At 40.1% G+C, this 19,858-nt stretch overlaps 1 protein-coding gene across 3 annotated transcripts; it reads left to right on the forward strand.

The window, feature by feature from the left end:
• Positions 1–6,589: 6,589 nt before the first annotated feature.
• hnrnpab.L (heterogeneous nuclear ribonucleoprotein A/B L homeolog) lies at positions 6,590–14,802 on the forward strand. Of its 3 annotated transcripts, NM_001087020.1 has the most exon segments (9): positions 6,723–6,746; positions 7,143–7,362; positions 11,203–11,371; positions 11,449–11,607; positions 12,501–12,632; positions 12,994–13,090; positions 14,057–14,212; positions 14,287–14,385; positions 14,475–14,802. In NM_001087020.1, coding segments are annotated over 7 exon segments (975 nt in total). In that variant the 5' UTR covers positions 6,723–6,746; positions 7,143–7,171; the 3' UTR covers positions 14,358–14,385; positions 14,475–14,802.
• Positions 14,803–19,858: the final 5,056 nt, after the last annotated feature.

Raw genomic sequence — 19,858 nt, forward strand, 5'->3', positions numbered from 1 at the left:
TGCCGACCCTCCCCTTCTAAAATAAAATTGTTTAGGTGTGATGACTGGTACATCCTGTACTGTGGGGGCCAAATTTTTTATTTTTTCGTGGGGGAGGGGCTCTGATTTTTATTTATGCCGCAGCTGATTTATATAGGATTTCTTATCCAGATTGCTTGTGATGGCTGATTCTGTTAATGTCTTTAAAGGAATTGTTCAGTGTAAAATGAAAAACTGGGTAAATATATAGGCTGTGCAAAATAGAAAATGTTGCTAATATAGTTAGTTAGCCACAAATGTAATGTATAAAGTGACTGGATTTGTAACATAATAGCCAGAACACTACCTCCTGCTTTGCAGCTGGAGGTAGATTTACTAAAGGGCAACGATTCGCCAGAGTTACCGCTTCGCTGATTTACTAACGGGCGCAGGCGTAACTTCTCTAGCAAAAGAGACAGACACTAGCGATCATTCGCACTCTATTGGCAGGCGAATTTTCGCTCAGGCGAATGGACGTTTCTCCTCTTTCGCCAGACTTGCTTTCGCCAGCTCAGACCAGGCGAAGTGTGCAATGGAGTGCATAGATCTTCCTCATTCTTCTGTTACTTACATCATATTTTTTATTGGAAAAAGTCTCTAAGTCAAAAAAACTCTGGAGTGATAGCCTGCAAAAGTCCTTTTTATTTGGTAACCGGGTTTCCCCATACATTTCCTAACATATGTAACATAAACTATACAGTGGGCTCATGTGTAGGGCATTATAACAACTGTATTGTCTTAATGAAGATTCTCTGGACTTGTGTAATGTAATGTATTTGCTGCAACATATACGTCCATTCAACTTTAAATTTCCTGCCGTATGCAAATTAGCCTGAACGAAGACCTCTAACGAAGTTGTGCCAGGATTTGCTCTCATTTCCGAAGTAACTCTAGAGAAAATTCGGCGTTCGGCGCCCTGGACACAACTTCGCATTTTAGTAAATTAGCGCTGTCTGAGCGAATTTTCACGTGGTGAAGTGTTGCAATGGCTGCGAAGATGCGACCCCTTGGTTTCCACTGATTGGTTACCAGTCAGTAACCAATCAATGACATTAGAGGGGGGCATATAGATCATAACTGTTTGCTTTTGAATCTGAGCTGAATGCTGAGGAACAAAAGCAAATTCACTAAAAAAGTTATGTCCCATGTAGCTCTCCTTAAAGTCGCTGGCTAACTCAGAGTTAGAGAGCTTAAAAGCAGGAAGTAGTGTTCTGGCTATTATGTTAGACATCCAGTCACTCCAGCCTTTATACATTAACTTTTTGGCTAAGTATATTAGACACATTTTTTATTTTGCACAGCCGATCTATTTACCCAGTTTTTATTTTTACACTGAACTGTTCCTTTAAAAGGAGTTTGGATGGTTTATTGGACAATCATAAGTATCGTGATACTAAACTTTACAATTAGTATAGATATAGTGTATGTAGCTTATCTGAGTGGGAGGGTCGAGAGTGAGTGTGTGTATGTGTGTATGGATGCTGGGTTTCATTTGGAGAGGTTGAACTTGATGGACTTTGTTTTTTTTATCCAACACAACTTAACTATGTAACTATGCTTGAGACCTGGGTTTTTTGTATAAGGGATCTTTTTCTAATTTGGATCTCCATCTATGGCCCGGGAACTGAAAGGAATGGTGTCAGGGTTGAGTACATGAGGATAACCAGTAACGTAACTAGAGGGGGGCGGGTGCAACTCCACCAGTCAGTGGCGCACGAGCTGGGGGAGGGGGGCCTGGCCCAATATTTTCTCTATCCATTGCAAGGTTTGGGAAACTAGTAGCATTACTGGGCTGGTGTTAAAAGTTGGTTCAGCCTTTAAATTATAAAGTCTGTGGCTGTACATTTTATCCACAGCCCATAAATCTCCAAGTCTAGGAGATGTGTAGGGCCATAGCAGATATCATGTTTTCATTGCTGCTACTTATGATGCCACTAACTGACCCAGATCTCATTCAGTTCAGTTGAATGGGAAGCACTGTAGATAATCTGACACCCACTATTAGCAGTGCAGTCATACAATCTCCAGGGATCAAAATACATGGTTCACCTAACCAATGATTTGATCACGTTTTATATCATTTGTCCACTGAAAAGGTCATTTTTTACTTACGGGTACTACATCATTTAATAGAAATTCAGGTATGGGATCCCTTATCCAGAAACCTGTTCTACAGAAAGCGCAGAATTACTGAAAGGCCATTTCCCATAGAATCACCCATTTTATCCAAATAATATTTTCTTTTTCTCTGTATTAAAAAACAGTACCTTGATATGATATGATACTAAGATATAATTAATCCTTATTGGGGCCAAAACTAGTCTCTTGGGTCTATTTAATTTTTACATGGAAAACTTCAGAAAGTCAAAGCGATTCTTATGCCATCCTGCCGGTGATTCGCATTCTTGTCGGTGGGAAGGCATTTCAGGGAGATTAGACTCCCACATTAGCAAAGATTTATCACAGGCAACTAAATCTCTCTGTGTGCCACTACCCTTTAGGTATGAAGATCCAAATTATGGAAAGATCCTTTATCAAGAAAACCCCAGGTCCCGAGCATTCTGGATAACAGGTCCCATACCTACAGTATATATTAAAAATGCAGGTACAATAGCCAATTTATGTTTTGTTTTTGTTTTTTTTACTTAACATGTGGAAAAACTGAAAGGGGAAGTTCGCCTTTTAATTAGCTTTTAGTATGTTTTATATAGGCCTGATTTTATTTTTTTAGATCAATTATCTGGAAGGATTAAATCTGAACAATTTTTAAATAACATAATTTTCTTCTCTGTTCTCTGGTTTGTGTGCTAGGATCTTGTGCATTTACTCATTGTACTTTTGTATAAACATACAGCAATAGGATCTCAAGGGTTTTCCAGATAAGGGACATTTCTGTAATTTGGATCCCCATAACTTAAATTCTGCTTAAAATCAGGAAACCAGCCACCAGTAAAAGCTACTATACAGAAAAAAAGGAAATCATTTTTAAAAATTATTATTGTCAGAACAACCTAAATGTTTAGAGGTTTTGTACCTGTCGTTCAGCGTTTTTTTCCCGTTTCTACATTTAATATTCAGATCTTTAAATAAATTACATGGTATTCGTGGTCTTAGAGAAAATGAGTTTACTTGTGGTTTCAAAAACCTCTAAAACTGTGTGCATGCATGCTTGTGTAAACCCACTTCTCTAACAAAATATACTTAAAATAAGGTTGGTCACCTGCCAAACACGTTTTCAGTTTAGTTGCTTTTAGATTGTTCACCACAAACAAATACTTTTTTGCAATTGCTTTCCATTTTTTTTTTTTTTATTTCTTACCATTTTTCCAAAATTGATGTCTAAATTTTAATGTTCCCGCTCCAGGTGTTTCAGTCTGGCAGCTCAGTAATTCTGGTGCAGATTCTGAACTGTTACAATTTGCTACATCAGTTGATACATTTCTCAGCAGCATCTGTGGAATATTGGCAACTATTGTATCAATTCTCACAGCTGCCTTTAATGAAACTCAGGGATTTTGCTCAGCAGGGACAAAGATAAGAAATGTATCAATTTAGAACAGTTACAGAGTCGGCAAACCCCCCCCCCCACACACACACACACACACACCACCAAACTGCCTTATATAGACATAAGAAGGTTAACAATTAAAGTTACTTCAATATTAGAAAAAAGGTCACAAATAGAAAATATAAAGTAATTGGGAAAAGTCTTTATTTGAAGGATTAAAAGACTGGTGGTAAATTGAACATTTTCTGATTGGACTAGTGCTGTTAGTGGAGAACTGTAGGAGTCTGTACTAGTTCATTTATATTCCTGCAGTATGTTGGCACTATGCTAGTGACAGGCTTAGTGAACATTTCACCATACTGTAAATACAACTGGAGCATATGCCAAAGAGTAAGGGCTTAACTCCACGGGAGATTTTGTAGGATGATGTTGGATTGACAAAATGCATCCTACAAGTCGGATGTAGTCCCATGGGTTACAACATAATGGGAGCGATACAAAAATCTGATGGGTTTAACTACATGAAACATTTGAAATCTGACACAATGCCTTTGTCGAATGGGAATGCAGCATGCTGCGTCTTCATCTGACAACAAATAAACTGATGAGGTCGGAAAGACTTTTTTTCTCATTGAAATACAGGGTTGGCCTGGGCTGGTGGGACACCGGTAAAAAAACCTGGTGAGCCCCGTCAACCCAGGCCTGCTTCCTACCTGTGTGGCACTGCCACCTTCTATGCCCAATTAAGCGTAAGAAGAAAGCCAAAGGTACAGGGTGTGCCGGATTGAGATGAGGGTGGTGTCAGTTTGCCGGAGGCAGGTGGGGGCCCTTGAGGTGGCAGCCCCGGTGGGCCCCAGACACCACAGTCACACACTGTTGAAATACACTGATTGGTGGATGTAAACGCATGAACAAAAGACCAACTTTATCTCATCCAACTTTATCTCATCCAACTTTATCTTAAGCTGTCCATAGACGCAAAGAATACTCGATTCATACGAGTCCCGATATTTTTCATCCCACGGAGATTGGTCGATCGGCCAGGTTAAAAGATTTCTGTTGGCTGCCAATGGAAGAATAGAGTATAGTATTTAGAGAAAAGAGACTAGGAGAATAGAGGCTGAGTGAGGAGAGGATAGTTTGGAAAGTGGGCCCTCAGCCTATGATTTTCTGGTGGGTCCCTGGTATCCCAGTCCGACACTGACTCGAGGATTCGAACTTCAGATCTTTGCATCTATGGCCAGCTTTACAGCTTTGAGGGATCAGATTTCATAGCATCCTATAAAAATCTCATGGTGTTGCACGGAATGATCAGATAAAATTTGACCCCCAAAATCAGATCAAACTCTCCCGCCCTAGGGGCTGAAACACGGCACGGGTTGGTCCGATCCAACACGATGAGAGGAAACGGATGCAACGAGATGGAGACTGTTAGGGTACAACGCCACGGTGCGGCTCGAGCCGACGCGACGAAATGCATGCAACGTGTCGGGTTGTCCTGAAGATACAGGAAGTGAAAGAGAAATCGCAGGTAAGAACTACATTTTTCCGACTGTCGGATGAAAACGCTGTGCTCTGAGTTCTACCCTAAGTAATAGAAATGTCGGACCTTGTCACTGTGTGCATCCGTCACAACATGACTGTCAGATGAAGATGCATCATGTCAATTTGGACCAAGCCGCGAAGCGTGTTTCAGCCCTAAGGCCCAAACTCCACAGCGCAATGTCTTCCGATCTGACCCGCTGAGAGTAAACGCAGGTGACCAGTCGGAAGCGCCGAATATAATGTTATAATGTTGTTTATAGAAACATCCCATCTACAAACTACATGCATCCGACACGACTTTCGGATGCGAATGCCACAAGCCACGTCTTCATCCATCAGTCATGTTGTGTGTAGTTTGTAGGTACGTTTCCTCTCAGCGAATCGGAAGACTTCACCCCCTCGAGTTCGGGCCTAGGACGTGGAAATTTTGGGGTAAATGAGAAAGTGAGATTAGAATATGATTATGATTCAGCCGCAAATTAAGAGCACCCAACTGGCCTGCAACTGTGGTGTGGTGTCCTGGGGGTGTTAAATGAGGGTGACTGCTGGTGTGCACAATAAACACCAATCTGAAACTGTTCCAAGCATGTTTTGGGGCCTAAAAAGATCTAGTGAGACAAACGTGAATGGAGGGTGGCAGGTGTAGATTATATAGTGAATAAAGTACCCCCTCTTGTAAAATATAAGGATATTATAAGTTACCGAGGAGTTTCAAGAACATATAAAAGCACGAGGCTCAAATAAAAGCATGACTCACAAATTTCAGTGAGTCATGTGACAGAAATGACATCAGAACTCATCGTTTATAACTGATGACATCAGAACTCACCGTTTATAAGGATATAATTTACAAGATATTCATAGCTTTTGTGTATTATATGGCTTTATTCCATCTGGCAAAGAATAACGCTCCATGTGTCTGAAAAGAGGAAGCTGCAGCTGAGGTGGAACATTCTGCTCTCCTACTTTTACAACTGAAAATAACATTTGAGGGAACAATGTTGCAGTAATTGTAGCTGGTGCATGGGGGAGATGCAATAAGCAGGCAGGGGTCAGCATAAATCCTTTCTAGGACAGTCGCGCATCCCATCTGTTCAAGCGCACAGACTTGTGTGTAATCCCTCACCCCCCCAGCTCAAATGGAAACGCTCTCCCACTACACACTCTCGCCATTTTCACTCCTCAACCGAATTCCCACCTCAGAGAAATTTAATATTTTCCTTGCAGCGACTTATCGAACAGACTGACGTCTTTATTTTATTGCAAGGGTTACATTTATTGATTATAACGACACAGGAAACACTCGGCCCAACCAATGAGTTTATGTGGTGATGCTATATATTAAAACTTCCATAAAAAGCGTTTTGTGGTTTTTATTTTTCTCCTCGCGTAATCACAAAACCGACTTAAGAACCTTAATGATGGAGTTAACGTAGAACGACTTATATAAGAAAAAAAAATATCGCGATGTTTAGATGAGCTCACAGGCGCCGCCCGCTCATCGGACAAAACGCACCAATAGCAAGCGCTGATCAATGTAATGGCCGTGGCGCGCTAGCCAACCAGAGCGCGTTATGTTTCGGGGTGCGGCGATCCGGCTTCTATAAAGGAAGCCACGAGTTGGCATTGTCGGGAGAGTCCATCTTGGAGGAATTTGGCGATTGTTGGCGCTTGTGTAAGAACGGGGTGATAATTGGAGGGATTTTGCGTGGGTTTAATTGCGCGTAAGGGGCCGCTGTTGTAGATTTGTGTTTATTAAGATATACGCAGCATGGCGGGCGCGGTGATGTGTGATTGGTTCCTTTAGTTTCGCTGGGGATGAAATGGCTGCTGGGATCCCGCTCGATTTTCGTTTGTACCTCCCCGGTTTGTAGTAAATGTGATTTAAACGTCTCTGTAACGCAGTGGGTTGAGCGGATAAAGAATAGAATCTCTTACATCGGCGCCTTTATAACCGGGGCCTACGCGATTATCGGCCTGTGTGTGTGATCGAGGCCTGCTGTGCGCTTCTACGTTACTTTTCACGTGCTTCACGCTCTCTAACGCTTATTTCCCCCCTCCCCTCCTCCAGGCTTTCAGTGACTTCTCAAAAGCATCACCATGTCCGACACCGAGCAGCAGTGTCTAGAAACGAACGCCGAGAACGGCCACGAAGCTTGCGATGCGGAGGCAGCCGAGGATAAGGCGCCCGCAGGCCAAAACGGCGCGGAAGGCGAACAGATAAACGCGAGCAAAGGCGAAGATGACGCAGGCTGCGTAGCTGATATTTCTTCCCCTTTAACTGAAGGAGTGTAAGTTCATTTAATCTTTTTCTATTTCTATCGGGTTTGGGGGGGATTTGTGTCGGCGCTTTCTTTGTTCCGATGCCTAATTCGCGCCATTGTGTGTCGGGGGAGGGGGGTTACTCATGTCTCGCACTGAGACGCTATCTCTCTAACAGCGCATGCTCTTTGTGCACTTTAGTCGCACGTTTTTCTAGGAAGTCTAATTTGTTACATTAGTGGCGCGTGAGATACAGAGTCACTTGTAGTTCATGTTGTGCGACTCCACAATGGCTGAACCAGGGATGCTGCAGCCATGGCAACTCCACAGAGAACATATCTAGGCCTCACTCTCATATTAATCTTAATTGCTTGTCATCCCAGTCTAGCCACTGCTTCTAGGCCCACACTATTCTCATCTTGCCGTTTTATTCACTTGACACAAGTATTGGTGAGATGTGTTCCACATTTGCTTTGTCTATGTTGGAGCAATGTCCTAAAAATCCACAAATATTTTTCACCATCTTTGACCATGGCCTTATTACATTGAGTGACAATCTGGGAATTTAAAGTAACACCCCCTCTTCCAACAGCCATCAAGGCACCTGGTTCAGTGCATCTGGCTGTCCCAAATCTGATGCCTCTGAAATGAAACCTTTTTCGCAGTAGGGTGTCCAATCTGGCCGCTAGAGTCCAAATTACCATAGCGACGTGCATTGATTTGAATAAGAAACTGGAATATGAATAGAGGGCCTTGATAGAAGAGTAATGAAAGTATGACTATGAAGATTTTCATTCATCCAGGTCATGGTACATCTAATATATAGTGAATAAAGTACCCCCTATTGTAAATTATATTATGTTACCGAGGTAACTTCTAATATCCTCCTATTTTGCCACTGGGTGTGCTTTATTATAATACGGTGAGTCATGTGACAGAAATGACCTCAGAACTCACCGTTGATAACTGATGACATCAGAACTAACCGTTTATAAGGATACAATTTACAAGATATTCATTGCTTTTGTGTATTATAAGTAATTATAAAACTGGACTCGCTGAGTAACTCCAGTTACTTATATTAGACCGTAATGATGGCAATGACTTTGTAGCCTTGCAGAGCATTTTTTTTATGGGTCAGTTAAAAAATTCCTTATTAAATAGTGTCATCTGGTAATATAAAGTAGCACCCCTCCCCCCAACAGCCATTGCTATCTAGCTACCTGGTTCAGTGCATCTGGATGTCCTAATTCTGAAATGAAACCTTTTTGTGAGTAGACTGTTGAATCTGGTTGCCAGAGTCGAAATTACCATAGATTCTTTCCAGCTTTCAAATGAGGGTTACTGACCCATGTTAAAACAAATGCTCCGTAAGGCTACAAATGTTATTGTTGCTACTTTTTATTACTCCTTTTATATTCAGGCCTCTCCTATTCATATTTCAGTCTCTTATGCAAATCAATGCATGATTGCTAGGGTAATTAGAAACCTAGCAACCAGATTGCTGAAACTGAAGAGCTGCTCAATAATGGTTAACTCAAACCACAAATAACCAAAAATGAAGACCAATTACAAATTCTCAGTATCACAGTGAACGTTCATTTAAAGGTGGACAACCCCTTTAACAGTTTAATAAAGTTTGTTCTTTTAGGCATTCTATAGGAAAATAAGTAATTCTAAGCAACTTTTCAGTATTCATTTATCAGACTTATTTTGAGGATATCTGTCCCGTTGAAGGCATTCTGTTCTGCTACACTGCCAATGGCATCAGGAGATAATTAGTCTGACAGTTAACATATCTGTAAAGGAGCATGGGGCAACATCTGCTATTTTGTTTCAGCTCCCAGGACCAGCAGTGCAGAGAGTGACCAAAAGTTCTGTCCATTACAGTTTGCGTTCTAAATCCAGTAATTACTAAATGGAAGTTGCTTGGAATAACATATTGGGCTATGTTTTACTTTGGCTTTAACATCTTCTTTAACCAATGATGCTGCATCGAGAACATTTCTTTCCCTCCGCTTTGAATGCCTTTCCTTGCATAACCGTTCATTGAATCCACCATATAAGATTCTGATTTAAGTTTGTACAAATGACTGGTCTGTGATGCATATCATTGATGTAATTACGCAAAACCCAATTGGCTTATTCCTTTTAAACTTGTAGCCAGTAAAATTGACATGCACTTGATCCCATGTTGCAGAGAGGAATATATATTGTAATGCAGGAGGTGCACATAGAGCTTCCTTGGGGCAAGTGCTGTACTTGAACAGATGGTGGTTAATAATCATTGATATGTTGATTTAGCTACTTCTCTGTATTGAGTGAGAATAACCAATTCCTAACCCAGAAGCCTGGTTGGGGAGTCCTCTAACAAACTTTGCATTAAAGTGTAATTATCTTTTTTCCTAGGGATTGTTGTGCGGCTTGAGGCAGTGCATTTACAATACAGTCAAGCTGTCACAGTTGGTGTAAAACATGTCTGATGTATAAGTCATGCTCTGTGTACATATTGGCTGTATTGTGAGAATGTATTCCTACACTGTTTCACCATTCATTATATGTTCATAACCTAACTTTTCTATACATTGTCTTTATGGATAATTACAATGAAGTTCTTGTAGCATGTATTTAATGTTGAGTGGCTTTAATCTGGGTCCTCTATAAAGGCTTATGAGTAGGGTTTATGCATAAAAGGGTCAGTTGTGGGCCTCACGGCTAACTGTCAAATTGTTCAAATGACACTTCTATAAGATGCAACTGAGTCTCTGTGTTAAACGTTACTTGCTGAGATTTCATGCGGCAACAATTAATTAATAAAGGCAACAATTGAAACATAATTTAAAGCAAGCAAAGAATATTGGCATTGCGCAAATCATGTTTTGCTTGTTTAAAAAGCACTTTCCTGCTGGCAGCTAGAAATGGCAGCAACTAATGTATCAAACAGTTGCTCTGTTGCAGCCTGTAATGATGCCCAAGGGCTTATGTTCAGTAGGTCATAGGTTATTTGTGGTGAAGGTCAACGGCCAGTTTTAACATGTTTTTAAATACGTAGACGGTTTTGCCTACTGTCAGAACTTAAGTAAATGTCATAAGCTAACAAATAAAACCACCATAAAGCTTCTCTGAATTTGTTATATAACACTGGCGCACTTTTCCATGATTTGCAGTCAAATATGTATGTACCATCACTGCAAATATAACTGTTCTTCCTACTTTATGTGCCAAGCTCTTCACGCAGACACTGTTTAATTTGAAATGCTGTTTTAATAGTAGCACAAGGAGCGGACAGAACCCCATGATTGCGAGGGTAACTACTCTAGTTTGTATAAACAAGCTGCTCTGTAGCAATGGCGGAAATTGAAAAGTCTATGGCACAGGTTTAATAGTGGATAACAGCATTATTTTCTACAGAGCTTATCTGCTCTGTAACTCTTCTTTTCTCCTTTGGCTGCCCCCATTGCTACACAGCAGCTGATTTATATAAACAATAGCAGTGTTTCTGAAGCAAACACAGCAGGGCAACACTGCATTATATATTTATTTAACACACATTTTATGCTGTTACTGTTAAACTCTTAGAAGTTATATCAAAGTAATTATAAAAAACTATTGCAAATGAATAATTCAAACCAAGTGCTAATAAATAGCAGTGAACAGATGCCAAGGAACAATCTACTAATAAAACTTCTCATTTTTAGGTTGTATTTTATTCTTATGACTTTCCAATGTTTGCGTGGAGGTTTCTGTGGCTATTTATGCATACATGGGAAATGGTTACATTGAAATTCTAGTCACTTGGCCAGTGACCTGTTTTTTTGCAATGCAGCGAATGAGTTAAATCTGGAGAAATCCTTTTATGATGTTCATAGGAAAATGTTTGTTGGTGGCTTGAGCTGGGATACAAGCAAAAAGGACTTGAAAGACTACTTTGCAAAGTTTGGTGAGGTGTCTGACTGCACAATTAAGATGGACCCAAATACAGGAAGATCTCGAGGTTTTGGATTTATTCTGTTTAAAGATGCGGAGAGTGTGGACAAGGTTAGTACCTGTGCAAGCCCCCATGGTTAGTCCTGGATCTGTTTACTTTAAATTTTACAGCACTCTTACTATTGCAGGTATTGGAGCATAAAGAACACAGACTAGATGGCAGATTAATTGATCCCAAGAAGGCCATGGCAATGAAAAAGGATCCAATAAAGAAAATATTTGTTGGTGGGCTCAATCCAGAAGCAGGAGAAGACCAAATAAGAGAATACTTTGAAACTTTTGGAGAGGTAGTGTCTTTTTTTTTTTTTTTTTTGTTTAACTTCCACAGTTCTTTCTAGAGATCACAACAGTCCAAGTAGGGCTTCACAAAGCCTATTTCATTTTATGGGAACAGGAATTTTTTTGGTTGTATGGGAGGAAAGTGTTGTAGTAATGCCAAAGTAACCTGTGGGACATTGGCTGATCAGCTGTCGGGCAACCAGTTTAAAGCAATTGCCCTGACTGTAGTTCTTGTAATGATAAAAGAAATGTAGATCTGGTGCTATAGCAGTTCAGCATGTATCTGCCTCTAAAGTGTTATACATTTTCAAGGGAGAAGTCATCTTGACAGTTATTTATATTGATAGGCGTTGGCCCAGTGTGGACTTTGTTGGCCTGTAGGTACAGTGTGGTGAACTTCTTAAATGTGTTCCCTTTAAGTGTTTTAAGAATTATTGTGGCCAACAACTCTGCTGAAGCGAAAGTGAGAGTCAAATTTACCCTTTGAGACCTTAAGAATAATCTCTTCTATGAAAATGTTAACCTTCCCATATGTCTTATGGTGTGCCGATAACAGATTTTCTAGTACATGGTTCTATAAACTGCTTACAGAGGAGTGAAGGCAAAGAAAAAGAAACCAAATCTATGTGCCAAATGAGCTGCCACATTTAGACAGCAGTTACTTCACCCATTTGTGCTCAGTGTGCTCATAAAATGGTCCATAGTAAAATAATTTGATTTTTAAGAGAATCTCACTTGAATAACAAAGGGACTTTTTGGCCAGAATAAATCACTATGTATTTAATATAAATATATATATGTACTGTATATGTTCCCCTTTAAGTTCACATGGATAACAGCTGCTAGTTTTCCTGAATTTTTCTAGTCATGCCAAGCTCTGATCCGTTTTTTCTGTTTTTAGATTGAAGCGATTGAGCTTCCAATGGATCCAAAAACAAACAAGAGGAGGGGCTTTGTTTTCATTACATTTAAGGAAGAGGATCCCGTGAAAAAGATCTTGGAGAAAAAATTCCACAATGTCAGTGGAAGCAAGGTACGGTTCTTTCTATTTTTGCTTATTAATTCAGTCCATATCTAAACCATATCCCTCAATAGGAGGCAGGTCTTTCCTAACATTACTTTAAGGTCGGTATTGACCTTGGTATAAATGTGCCTGTTCCACATGTGCTGTCATGTTTGAAAAGGGGACACTTTGAATTTTGATTGCTAGTGCCGGGCCCAGACTTTGCTTTATAGCAGCATATTGAAATCCAGAGATGTAGCTTAGCATTAGAATTTGTCATCCAGGAGCTACATTGTCTCACAAGCTGGAAGTAGTAAGTTGGAGTGTAATGTATAGTATGTTGGGTATAAATCATGGCAGGAAATGTGACTGTCCTTCTGGCTTCTTTTAGTGTGAGATAAAGATTGCACAACCAAAAGAAGTGTATCAGCAACAGTATGGCGGCAGAGGTGGTAGCTTTGGTGGAAGAGGCGGCAGAGGGGGGAAAGGTAAGTGCTGCAATGTGTATCTCTCCTTTCTAGTTTCTTTTAAACACACTTGACTATTTTTGTAAGTTCTTGGTGCAGCCTTATACACAAACTTAATTTTACGCTTTGTGATCACCTATATATTATGCATAATTCGTATCCCTGATTTTACATTTTCCTGGATTTTCACACCATTTTTTCTGGTCTCCTGTAAAACATAAAATGGGGGGGGGGGGTTCTACTGCATTCAATTGTGCTTTTAACATGTTGAGCACATGAAAATACAGAAAACACAGAACTTGCAATGAAAGGCAATGTCTGAATGCTCATGAGTACAGCCAGGCAGAATAAAATATAATTAATTGCAAAAGCCCTAAACCAGTTTGCTCGAGTTAATGCAGTGATCTTTGGATGCATAGCTGAAATACCCATCCTAATATTGTAGGAAATATTGACTGGTGCGGTGTTCATTTTGTGCTAAGTTTAGTATTATAAACAGTCCCTTATTGAAGCTCCCTATAGATCTGCTCTGTTCCAGAAAGGGGGGGTAGGTGTGTCATAAGTCCCAGTCAATCATGGCCCTCCATTCAGACACTTCAGTCAGCTTAGATGCTGTGTGCCGATCAGCTCTCCTGTGCAGCAGGAAGTAGAAAGGAGGCAGCAGGATTGGGGTTTTTGCAGACATTTTCAAGTAACACCACTTAAGCACATTCCTTATTTGAGTATAATGCACTGACACATTCTTGTTTTATATCATTTCTACTTTAACTGAAATGGCTAAATACCCATGGCTTAGTCTTGCACTAATTCACTAAAAGTATCTTAGGCAACTTCTATAAACTTGTGCTGCTAAGTGGAGACTTTTCTTCACTGCTATAAATCAGTTTGTTGGGTATTGTGGTGATTGAGCTTTGCTTTAAAATGCCCAGTGTACAAGTGTTAATACGGCAATATTTGTGTTTTCTCTAATACTTTATAACTTTTTAGGTCAAGGCCAAAATTGGAATCAAGGCTACAATTACTGGAATCAGGGCTATGGCAACCAAGGTTATGGAGGATATGGACAGCAAGGATACGGAGGCTATGGAAATTATGATTATTCTGGTTATGGCTATTATGGATATGGACCAGGCTATGACTACAGTAAGTTCCTTTTCCTCTCCCCCTCCCCCTTGGGAAAAGTTTGTGTGAAAACTTAATATTCTGTTCACTTTTAGGTCAGGGCAGTGCAAACTATGGTAAAGCTCCAAGACGTGGGAGCCACCAGAATAACTACAAGCCATACTGAACATTTAAAAAAAAAAAATTAAAGTCAGGTATGCAGTGTCTTGTTTTCATCCACTTTGAAGACAAATCACTGCACATTCTCGATAATAAACATTTCTGTTATATTTTCCTTATGCAGGTTTTTTAATCAATAGGTAAAAACTGAACAGATTTGGGGGTCTGCTTAAAGCTGCAACTTTGCATCGAGGGACTGCCTCTTGGAGATAAGTATGGACTTACTCCAGTTGTACAGATTGACTCATCCTAGGGAACCCGTGTCACTTTCCACCTTTTTATTTTATATTGTTTTGTCATACATTTCCAGTATTGGAAGTGTTAAATTTTACTGTACTTTTTGGTACCTTTTTGGAATCTAATGTATTGTAAGGTATTTTACATGTGTTGATTCACCATAACATGGATATTAAAGCTATCCTAGCTTTTGAAATAAAACAAACTTTGAGTAACTGGTCTCCATGTGTAGTTTTCATTTGCAAAATTTTATTTATTTTTTTTAAAATACACTTTTGTCCTTGGCAAGAAAAGTCATACATATGTAAGTGAGAGCTTGCAGCTCAGTGTATAATCTTTGCTGACAGTAAAGTCTCCTGGGGCAGCAAAATTAGATGATAAACATGAACATACATGTGATTTCTTGCTTGTTAGGGGTTAACCCCACTTGGTTATCACCTGTGTAATAAAGTTGGGAGACGAAAAGAGCTAAAGCTTTGCATTCTATTTGCAGAGCATTTTCCTACTCGAGGGGAAACTGAAGAAGCCTTGGGGCAGCATATAAAATCCATGTGATATTTTACTGAATTGCTTGTGCTAAGTCTGACTATTTAAGGTGCAAGTGTTGCTTCGAAAGATGTCTTATTTTGTCCTGCTCATTACTCCTGGCTGGTGCATAGTGTTCATCTTGGCTAATGCGTTAGTCAATGGGTTCACATTACTACTCTAGCTCTTTCTTGTCCTTTCACATTACAGGTATGGGACCTGTTATCCAGAATGCTTGGGACCTGAGGTTTTCCGGATAACTTATCTTTCTGTAATTTGGGTCTAAATGCCTTAAGTCTACTACAAATTCATTTAAACATTAAATAAACCAAATAGGCTGGTTTTGCTTCCAATAAGGATTAATTATATCTTAGTTGGGATCAAGTACAAGCTACTGTTTTATTAATACAGAGAAAAAGGATATCATTTTTAAAAAATGTGGATTATTTGGATAAAATGGAGTCTATTCAGATCTTTCATTTCATTAGCTGTCCTTTAAAACTACAGTACAATTTAGTCACTTGCACTAGCAATGGTTCCTCTTTAAAGGCCCAATAACACCAACACCCATATGTAATAGAGGCACCAATTTTGTTCAGGGGTTTCCTTTACATTAAGGCACAAGTAACAAACATTTTTTTTTAATTTCTTTGTAACAAAATAAAAAAAAACCAAGACGGGTAACTTAAATCACAAAGCTTTTAAGAAATGACTTACTGATTCTCTGCATGCACTCCTCTTCAGAAACAGTGACAGGGCAACGATCCGTTGTGCAGTGATCTTTTTCCTTCCTGGCTATCTGGGAGGAGAAATCAATCGCCGCACAATGGATCATCGCCGTTTCTGAAGAGAAGTGCATGCAGAAAATCTAAGTAAAACATTTTTTTACTGCTCCTTTAAGCATAAAAGTGACCGGAAATGGCTAGTGGGTTTCATTTAATCTGGAATAGAATGTTAGATGTTTAATAGACTGACTCATTGCGTTTGTCTGAAAGGAGGTATATTGGCTCTCTTAACACAGGGTTTGGCTCAGAGGGTATTAAAATCCATGTGGGTTGCGGTTTCTTTCTCTAGGCACGACAATTGAGATGCTGCAGAATTTCTCTTTACAAGGACGTTAGGTGGCAAACTTTTTTCCTTTGTCGAAAAATCAAAGGCCACCTCTTTAAATCGAAATTTTGTTGGAGCATTGCTTCAGTGTAAAGTTGTAGCATCCCATGCGCTGGCCATGGCTCATTCTGTTAATACTTTAAAGGGGAAAAAGAAATTGTCTGTGGGGAGTGCACCCCCAAAGGATTATGGCAACTTGCCTGCTGCCCTGGGCAGATGTTCCTGTCAGTAGGAAAGTGCGTTGGCCCGGGCTCTTACTTTTCTTTATGTAGTAGTTAAAAACTAGACCAACCAAGCTGGCTTTTTCACTTTACTGTGCTTGAGTCTGGATTTTGAAAAAAGGAGGTAGGAAGAAGCTTTCTCGAGCGCCTGGACTGGTGCAGTTGTGCAAAAAGGAGCTTTGTGTTATCGGGTAAGTCAATATAATCCTTGGGGTGCCCTAACAGTTGCAGATGTCCTGCTCCTTGAAGAGGAACTTGGCTGATTTATTGGACGGGTATTTCCAAGGAACAGATCATCCATTTAATATTCTTTGTATAGCACCAAGAAATGTATGCATAATTATACATCGTTCACATTCGTAGCTGCCTCTGTGGAGTTTGCAATCACATTCAATGTGAATTTACTGGAGAAAAGCCTTGAAAATCTGACTTAAGATTTCCTTCAGTGCCCTTCATCTATTTGGGCGAACTCCAGATTCATTTTGGCTCAAAAGCTTTCTGCAGGAGACTGGTGTAAGACCAGCCAATTGATCCAGAGAGCTCCGGGTGCGTCATTTCTTCCCGGTCTAGTCACCATTATAACAGAATCCCCATCTGGGCACTGAGCAGAAAATGTGTGACGCAGCTGTAACAATCTGAAGCGGGTCTAGGTCAGTCTTCCTGTAAATGTATGAAAGAGTAGGGTGATGAGCACCAACCATTAAACACAGTGTATAGTGTGCAGGGTCAGATAGTATCTGTATACAAAGAAAAAAAGAAAATGGAAGAACTGGCCCATATAATTGCACCTTCCCATACATGAACTCTGAATTAAATTATAACCTTTAATAAGCATTTAAAATTAATGTCCAAACAGTAAAATTAAAAAAGCAGTAAGAAGCAGGAAGCTGATTGACTGGTTAAGCAGATTGTTATTACGAGTGGTGCTGAGCATCCATTTAACCAGTAATGATTGATATGTGAGAAAGGAGAGTATGAGCCAAATTAGCAAATGTCTACCTAGCCGCACTGGCAAATACTAATGGTAGTATCGGTTGGAATTCAAAGTGCCTCAGGCACTTAATTGAAGCGATTATATTAAGATTCTAACCCACGGGTCATTCCACCAATTCCAACCCCTCATAATAGACTGTTGGGGGAATTCCGTCGCCTACGCCGTAACTGCTCAGACATACAGCGCTTTAAGAAGAGAGCGAAGGAGTTGACTGAACGGCTAATGCACAGGGGCTATTCACGGAATGTGATTCAAAAAGCTTACTCTAGAGCAATCCAGACCCCTAGAAATACATTATTGGAGGCACGTCAGCGACGACTACATAACACTGAACAGCCCATCAGATTCATATTGTAAGCAATGGCCAGACATTGACTCAGTATTGAGTACACATCAACATATATTACACACTGACCCAGTCCTATCTACAATGGTGGGCCCCCAGCCGCTGACTTGCTGTCGACGAGCACCTAAATTAAGAGATCTTTGGTCAAAAGCCATTTTATTACACAGCAATAAACATCAATGTGGCAGTGCAAGGCATGTAAATACATGTATAATAGTAGCCATGTTGTTGATAGGTTTGGCAAAAAGCATCGAATCATACACAGCTTTACATGCAACACAGACAACATTATCTACATGTTAACTTGCCCTTGCAATGAAATATATATTGGTAAAACTAACAGACCATTTAAGAAGAGACTCATGGAGCATGTTCACAGCATTGAAAATGCATTAGACCTTCTTAAAGCCGACAAAAAATTATCAGCCGACATTTCTTTGAAAATCACAATCCCTCTAGTATGGGCCTAAAAGCAATGGGGCTCTCCAGGGTGTCTCTTGGTATTAGAGAGGGGGACCTGGAAACAGCTCTCTTATCCAAAGAAAGTGAGTGGATATTTCTAATGAACACATAAAGTCCTTCTGCATTACAATGAACACCTTTATATAAACATCTGCGTATAGTCCTAATATTGTCCATAATGACACGTCAGTTATAGCTACGACAATGTATTATATTGACTTGGTCACCTAATGCTCTTTGCATCACTGTTATACTATGATTTAGGCTTACTTGCCATAACTAAACGGCACAATATAAACTTTATTACTTGGTCAATGTAGAGAGCGAGTTACTCATATGTAACCACGTTAATATTATTTATAATCACTCGTGTTAATTATGGCTTATATTCTCATGTAAGATCCTATTCAGATGATTAAGAAGCATTTAATGTTATGTAACTTAGTTCATACCTATTACGTTGAAGATTCAACTATACTACAAACCAGATATACTTTTTATTCCAATTATCTCTGAAACCCTTCAGATGCTGGAATAATGCTACTGTCCAGCTATTAAATGGTTAATGTGCTATGCATATACTGTATACCAAGTCTGTTGTGAACTAGTGACATGATAAAGTAGGTTATTGTACAACGTATCACACTGGGAGAACATAGTGTGGATATGTTGCAATTATTTGTCTCAATAGTAACATTGTCTCATTTTTGCGCAATTAGGACAAATAGTATCGCTCGATAGGAAATCTCTTCTAGACAGGAAGAATACGGATAGAATGGGAATACGGATCGGAAGGGTGCCTCATCAGGGTGCAGGGGCTGGATTTGGTTAAATGATCCGTGGGCCAGAACCGTAGCTAATTGCTGGAATTAAGTGCCTGGGGCACAGTACAATACAACCAAAGGGTACTACAGATCAGGTGGTGTATTATGAGGGTGAAGAGGTTGGAATTGGTGGAATGACCATGGGTTAGAATCTTAAAATAATCGCTTGAATTAAGTGCCCGAGGCACTTTGAATTCCAACCTAGGTGTCCATTTGCTAATTTGGCTTACACTCTCCTTTCTCGCATATTACTTAAGGCTTTTGTTATTAATCTCCTTTATTTGGCCAATTTTTCTCATTATGGGAGGGATCTCTAAATGGGTGATGGGGTCGGTGCTATAAAGGGTACTCTTTATAATCGCAGGGTGGTTGCAGGAAAGATACCTAATACCCACTGGGATTAACCAATCATTGCTGGTTAAATGGATGCTTAGCACCACTCGTAATAAACCTCTTTTTACCCGGTCAATCCTGCTTCCAACTGCTTTTTTAATTTTACTGTTTGGACATTTATTTAAATGCTTATTAAAGGTTGACTCCAAAGGCTTTCAAATTTACAGTACCGTATATACTCGCGTATAAGCCGAGTTTTTCAGCACCCAAAATGTGCTGAAAAACTCGACCTCGGCTTATACGCGGGTCATACGCCAATCCCTCACCGGATCCCTCACCTCCCTCTCCCATAGCGCATCAGGACTCTGTGACTGACGATCGCCGCCCGGAGCAGGTCCAGGAGCTCCGGGCGGCGCGTCCTTCCCTGCCGGCGTCCTTCCAAAATGGCGGCGCCCA

The sequence above is a fragment of the Xenopus laevis genome, chromosome 3L (genome assembly GCF_017654675.1).
Source record: "Xenopus laevis strain J_2021 chromosome 3L, Xenopus_laevis_v10.1, whole genome shotgun sequence".
Taxonomy (NCBI): Eukaryota; Metazoa; Chordata; class Amphibia; order Anura; family Pipidae; genus Xenopus; species Xenopus laevis.